The 6656-nt window shown below is 49.5% G+C and overlaps 1 protein-coding gene across 1 annotated transcript in view; it reads left to right on the top strand.

Moving 5' to 3' along the window:
* LOC110691285 overlaps nt 1-3144 on the top strand; it is a 6717-nt gene extending 3573 nt beyond the window's left edge. Inside the window, exon 6 of the mRNA XM_021868207.1 lies at nt 3031-3144. Coding sequence (XP_021723899.1) covers nt 3031-3144 — 114 coding nt within the window. The remainder of the gene's footprint in view (nt 1-3030) is intronic.
* The last annotated feature ends 3512 nt before the right edge of the window (nt 3145-6656 follow it).

Raw genomic sequence — 6656 nt, 5'->3', positions numbered from 1 at the left:
TGAAGTGTTGTACATGTACCTAGCCGCCTCGGATCATGCCCTCAGTGCCGTTCTCCTAGCTGAGCGAGACGGCACACAGCTCCCGGTCTACTTCATAAGTTATGTCCTCCGGAATGCAGAGCTCCGGTATCCCACGGTTGAAAAGTTTGGCCTCGCTCTATTTATGGCTGTCAAGAAGTTAAAACCATACTTCTTGGCACATCCTGTGGTGGTCTATACCGACCAACCCCTCAAGCGGCCAATGACAACGCTGGACTCATCCGGTAGGCTTCTGAAATGGGCAATCGCCATCCAAAGCTTAGAAATCACCTTCGAGCCTAGAAAGGCAGTGAAGGGTCAGGCGTTTGCCGATTTTATTGTGGAAATGACAAGGCCACCCCAGCCGGATAGCACAGATCAGGTCTGGAAGGTGTATGTAGACGGGAGCTCTACAATGAACGGCTGTGGTGCAGGCGTAATTTTCAAATCCCCGGAAGGGGATACTTATGAATATGCACTACGGTTCAAATTTCAAGCCTCGAATAACGAGGTAGAATACGAAGCCCTGCTAGCCGGTATCCGCATGTGTAAGGCAGCAGGGGCAAGAAAGATTGACGCCTGCTCAGATTCTCAATTGATTGTTAGCCAATTCAATGGTGACTTCGAAGCCACCCATCCGGCAATGATCAAATATTTGCAGGCGGTCAGAGAAGAAGCCGGGACACTTGACGAATTCAAGCTGAGTCAGGTGCCCCGGTCAGAAAACAACCAGGCGGATGCGTTGTCCAAACTGGCCTCATCCGCCACATCTGATACGCCTAGGTCAGTCTTCTGGGAAGTCATGGAAAAAAGAAGTATTGAACATGATCCCATTGGAGTTCTAGACCGAAGCTCTACCTGGATGGACCCCATCCGGAATTTTCTAGCACACGGCATCCTGCCGGATGCTCCTACTGAGGCGACCTTGTTGAAAAAAACGGGCAGCCAGCTTTGAAATGTTCCAAGGGGAACTCTTCAGGAAAGGATATCTCCAGCCGCTCTTAAAATGCGTAACCCCTGAACAGGGAAAAGAGGTCTTGGAAGATCTGCACTCAGGCTTTTGTGCATCGCACATAGGCGGCAGGTCCCTAGCCAAGAGAAGCCAGGCGGCAGGGATACTTTTGGCCTACTCTTGAAATCAGATGCCATGGATTTGGTGAAGAGGTGTGACAAGTGCCAGAAATTTGGCCGGCTCATCCACCGTCCGGCAACAGATCTGACGGCTATCTACAACCTGGTTCCATTTGCAAAGTGGGGCATGGATATCTTAGGACCATACACGCCAGCCTCAGGCGGGCGTAGGTACATCTTAGTGGCTGTAGACTACTTCACCAAATGGGTGGAAGCAGAGGCGGTCAAGGGCATAAAAACAAAGGACGTCATCTCCTTCATATGGAGAAACATTATCACCCGGTTTGGGGTGCCTATGTCCATGGTCTTTGACAACGGTCCTCAGTTTGAAACTTCGATACTCAAGAGTTGGCTAGGGGATCAAGGAATCGCCCACTGCTTTGCATCCGTAGGCCGTCCTCAAGCAAACGGTCAAGTTGAGGCCTTCAACAAATTCATCTCAGACGGCATAAAAAAGAAGATAGAAAAGGCTGGTGGTCTATGGGCAGATGAATTGCCACATGTTCTATGGGCCATCAAAACAACTGAGAAAGGGACAACCGGTGAAACTCCATTCCTCATGACATACAGCACTGAAGCTGTCCTGCCAATTGAATTGTATGAGCCAACACTTCGAGTCATGCTTTATGACGAAGAGGCTAATTGGGAGGCCATGCGGCTAGCATTGGACTCTCTCCCGGAGCGTAGGGGCAATGCTGCCTTGCGTCATGAGATATACCGTCTGAGAATGACGAGAGCCCACAACAAACGGGTGCACAAGCGGCCTCTAAAGGTGGGTGACTTTGTTTTGAGGAAAAATGGAGGCAACCGGTAGGGCAAATGAGCAAGGAAAACTAACCCCAAATTGGGAAGGGCCCTACCGGATTACTGAAGAAGTCAGAGGTGGCACCTACCGCCTGGAAACTCCAGACGGTAGACAGCTACCCAGAACTTGGAATGTAGATAACTTAAAAAAGTACTACTTTTGATAAATTGTAATAGAGTATTAATAAAAACTTTATTCTCAATTTGTATCATGTCGCAGCTGTGCAATGCGCAGCCGGCATTTATTGGTTTAAATACTTGTATATATAATTGTTTGTAATTGTGCAAAGCACAACCGGATACTCGTCCAGATCCTTCAAAGACCCATGCGTAATACGCAACCGGGCACTTATAAAACTAAACCGTCTGTCCAAAAAGACAGACATCCGGCGATCTGAATTTGGCTTCAGTCGTCAAAGAGAACATCTCCCATCCGGGTGGTACATTGTTCTAGGATCATAACTCAACACCCAGTTGAATGATTCCCCAAATCCAAGATGCAGCCGTCTATTACCCAAAGGTAATACAGACGACGCTTTAAATCTTGGAGCCCCAACGTAGCCAGCTTTCAAAGAAAGTCCTACAGGGGCATGCGCATAAAATGCCTCAACACTTTAAACCGTCTGTCCAAAAAGGCAGGCATCCGGCGATCTGAATTTGGCTTCAATCGTCGAAGAGAGCATCTCCCATCCGGGTGGTACATTGTTCTAAGAGATCATAACTCAGCGCCAGTTGAATGATCCTTCGAATTCAAGATACAGGCGCCTATTACCCAAAGGTGATACAGGCGGTGTCTAAAATCTTGAAGCCTTACAGGGCAGCGAATAAAAAAAACAAAATATAAAGTTGAAAAGGGACAGACAGCCAGTCTGTATCAAAGTAGTACATCGTCTTGTATATATAATTGTTTGTACTCAGAGTTACATGGTCTTGTTGATGTTCTTTTATAAGTTAATCTTTGTCTCGTATACTCCTCTTACTCATATATCCGTCTTGTACTCAAGTGTACATCGTCTTTACTCAAGTGTCATTCGTCTTTACTAGATAGTAATTCTTGTATATATAATCTTTGTATAGTTTCCGGTCTTTACTCAGTGTACATCGTCCTGTATAATAGTAATCCTGTTGTATAAGTGTACATCCGCTTTTCATAGTACTCCGGTCTTGTACTCAATAGAAGTCTTGACGTAGTACATCCGGCTTGGCTCGAAGTAGTAATCCGCTACAGCCATAAACAATAACTATGCACAAACCCTAGCCGTCTCATTTGAAGACCCTATAGGCGGTGTTTAACGCTCAGCCCCTGTAGCCGGTCTTTACTTAAAGACCCTACAGGCGGTAGTTTACCAAAGGCCCTGTAGCCGATTTTTACTCAAAGACCCTACAGGCGGTAATTTACAAACAGCCCCTGTAGCCGGTCTTCCTTTGAAGACCCTACAGGCGGTGTTCTAGCCAAAGGCCCCTGCAGCCGGTTTTCATCTGAGGACCCTACAGGCGGATCTATGCATTACCAATGTAAACGGCTTCGCACCCGGCAAATGCTTTTATGCAGCCGGTTATCAATATGGACGGCTGCCTCCTCCAAGTTGGAACAACTTGAAGCATGCACCCGTCCAGGGGCAGACGTACCCAACAGTTGTAAAATTTTTGCAAAAAATTGAAAGAATTGAAAGCAAAGATAACTTGAGAAAACCGGTTGTACCGGTTAATATATATCAATAAATGTTACCCGGATCAAGGTCCGGTAAAAACAAAGTTGAAATATTACATGGCATACAAGCCAGGGATGAAACAAAAAGATAAAAAGAAAAAATTACTGCTGCTGCTGCGAAGGTTGAGGTTGCTCAGGCTGGTCAACAGACGGCTGGCTATCGCCGGCTGGGGGAGCTTCAATGGCCTGGCCTTGGGTTTCAGCACCCTTAGCCAGCACTTCTTCTTCTTCTTCCTCCTCCAGCTCCGCCGCACCCATTCGTCAAAAGGTGCCGGCTGGTCCAACCCGAGAACTTGGGCGTCGTATACTTCACTCGCGTATCTATAACGCAAGTCGAAGCACGCGTACTTCGTCCCGGGTAGAGCATTCCCCACGCCATCTTCATCCGGGCCTCACAGTCCCGTTCATTCTCATCGATCAGGCGGGTCTGCTCAGCCTCCAGCTTGCCCCTGAAGACCTCTTGAGCTTCAGCAAGCTCTTTCTTGGCCTTGGCCGCCTCCTCCTTCAGCTCGTCATAGCCCTTTTGAGCATCCGTCAATTTCTGGACGTCTGCCTCAAGGGACTTAATTTTCAGCTCGGCATTAGATGCCTTTTTCTCGAACTCGGCTGCTTTCTTATTAGCAGCCTCAGCAGCAGCCGTAACATTTTGGAGAAGTTCCTCCTGTTTCATCTCCCGGGCTTTAGATTCAACTTGATACATAATAGAATTATACTGATGGACGTCTACTAAGTCGGCTGCCCTTCGTTGGGCATCCCTTACCTCCTCTTGCTTGCGGCGGAGAGGGCCCTGGAGCCCATCAATCCGTAACATCAACTGCAACCCAGCCGGCAAAAAATAGAGTTAGTATCCGGTTAAATGAAAACTTACTTGAAAGCAACTCAGCTGGCACTTACCTCAGCCGCAAGAGATTGCAGTTGGTCAATGTTGACCTGCCCTACACCCGGGATTGCCTCCCTTTCAGACCGGGTGAGGTTCCGGACCATTCTCTTGGCATAATTTTGCAAGTCAGGCCAACGAGAAGTTTCTGCATTAACAGATTGACCGGTTAAGTAACGGGCATAAGCACCGCCTATATTTTGCCGGCTGGCTGCAGAATCGCCCGACTGAGTAGCCTGGGACTTGACTCTGGCAGGTCCAAGCGGCCAGGGGTGTTCAAAGGGCGAGGCCATACCTTGAGATTGGGGCTGAGGGGTTGAAACACCCCCAGCCGCATTTGAGCCGGATGCTACAGCAAGCACCCGGCCAGAAAGAGCCTCCGGCTCCTCAGTTTCATTGCCTCCCGTCTGGGAGCCAGGAGTTAAGCCCCGAAGGCTTTTCCCTCCAGAAGTAGATCGCTGCTGTTGAGCAGGCGGTCTGGCCCCAGAGGCAGGAGGAGGAATGGGGTTGGTTCTTTGGCGGGAAGAGGCCAGCTGAAGGAGAGCCTCGCCGGGCCTCTTGGTCATCTGCCGGAGGGACCTGGGAACCCCCCTGCTCCCAGACTGCAAAGGAAAAGAGTTACAAATATTAGCAAGTTGATATGCATCCGGAGTAAAGGGCCTGAGCTACAACTCATGCAACCGGCAAAAAATGAGAGAACGCATCCGGTACTTACCCCTTCGTTCCGGGCTGCAACTTGAGCCCTCTTTTTGTCGAGCTTTTCCATGCGGAGCTCAGCCGCTGGTTTAGCCGGTGTCATATCCGGGGAAACCATCTCTCTACCTTGTTCTGCAAAACAAAAGAAAAAGGTTAGAACAGTCAAAGGATAATACAGGCGATGAAAAGGCCGGTTGTCTATGACGTACGTTTGGTAAACATCGTACTCAGACCGCAGGCGGAGAGAAACGCCTCGTCTCCAAACCAGTCCGGATGAGGGACCCAAAATTTGGGCACGATGATATGGGTCCCGTCACCAAGGGGCATGGTTGTTTTCTTGAAGAGCCCCGGCTCCATGATTTGATCCCAGGCCTCTCCCGGTATCTTTGGGAGGGCGCACTTCCTTCCAAGAAGCAACGACTGCTTATTATAGGTGCGCAGCCTCCGGTTCTATTGGAGAGACGGTGATGACACCAGATAAAATTTGCTCTTCCAACTTGACCACTTGGACGGCTTGTCCAGGGTCATCATGTATTCCGGATGCGTGGTCAGGGTATACCACGCATTCCAGCCGCCTGGGGCACGGCTCATGTAGTGCATATGTGCAAACGCCTCCCAGTTAGGCGTTACATCCTGCATCTCGCAGGCGGCAATATATCCTAAAATATTCACCCAAGAGTTGGGTGTAAGTTGCCAAACGCCTAAGTCATTCCCCCTCAGTATGGCTTTAATTGCTCGATGCAGGGGGAACCGGAGACCAGCTTTGAAGGCCGCCCCATAGCAGCCGAAATAGTTGTCTGCGTGGTCCCGGTTGTCATCCCAGATAACTGTTGCCTCAGCCGGCGGCACAACCAGATCCCAGCCGGGCCCTATTGGTTTCTTTGCCAGGAAAGCCGGCAAAGTGGCGGTTAAGGTGACGATGTCCCTGGCGCTCATTGACGCTTCATAGGGATTATTCATAGACGGCCATTTGAAGGCCTCTTTGTCAACCTCTTGAACATCCGGCTCTCCGGATGTTGTGGCGAAAGAGGAAGAGGCGGATCTTTGAGCAGTATCCTCCTCGCCAGACTCAGACATCTCCTATATCCTATCACTTGGGGTACTGGGTACACCCGGTTGGTCATAGGGGACGTCTTCAACCGGAGGTCCGGCTGAATCCTCAGACTGGTAATCCGGATCAACCGCCGTCCATCTTGTTTGGGCCATTCTGTCCTGCACAAGAGCAGAGATGGTCAGATTTCTATCACAAGAATGGACCAAACACCTCCAGGCGGCATCCCCAGTCCTAGACTCAGCCGTACTTGGTGACCGGTTGACATCAGTTCTAGGTTGGGCCAAGTGTGTGTTGGGTGAGTCCATTTAACTACCTAGTCAGCCGGAAAATTGACAAGAGAATGAAAGGATTACAGGCGGTACCTT

Source organism: Chenopodium quinoa, unplaced genomic scaffold (assembly GCF_001683475.1).
Source record: "Chenopodium quinoa cultivar QQ74 unplaced genomic scaffold, ASM168347v1, whole genome shotgun sequence".
NCBI classification, from domain to species: Eukaryota; Viridiplantae; Streptophyta; class Magnoliopsida; order Caryophyllales; family Amaranthaceae; genus Chenopodium; species Chenopodium quinoa.
Note: the sequence above shows the minus strand (reverse complement) of the source record. Positions and strands in the feature narration are given on the sequence as shown.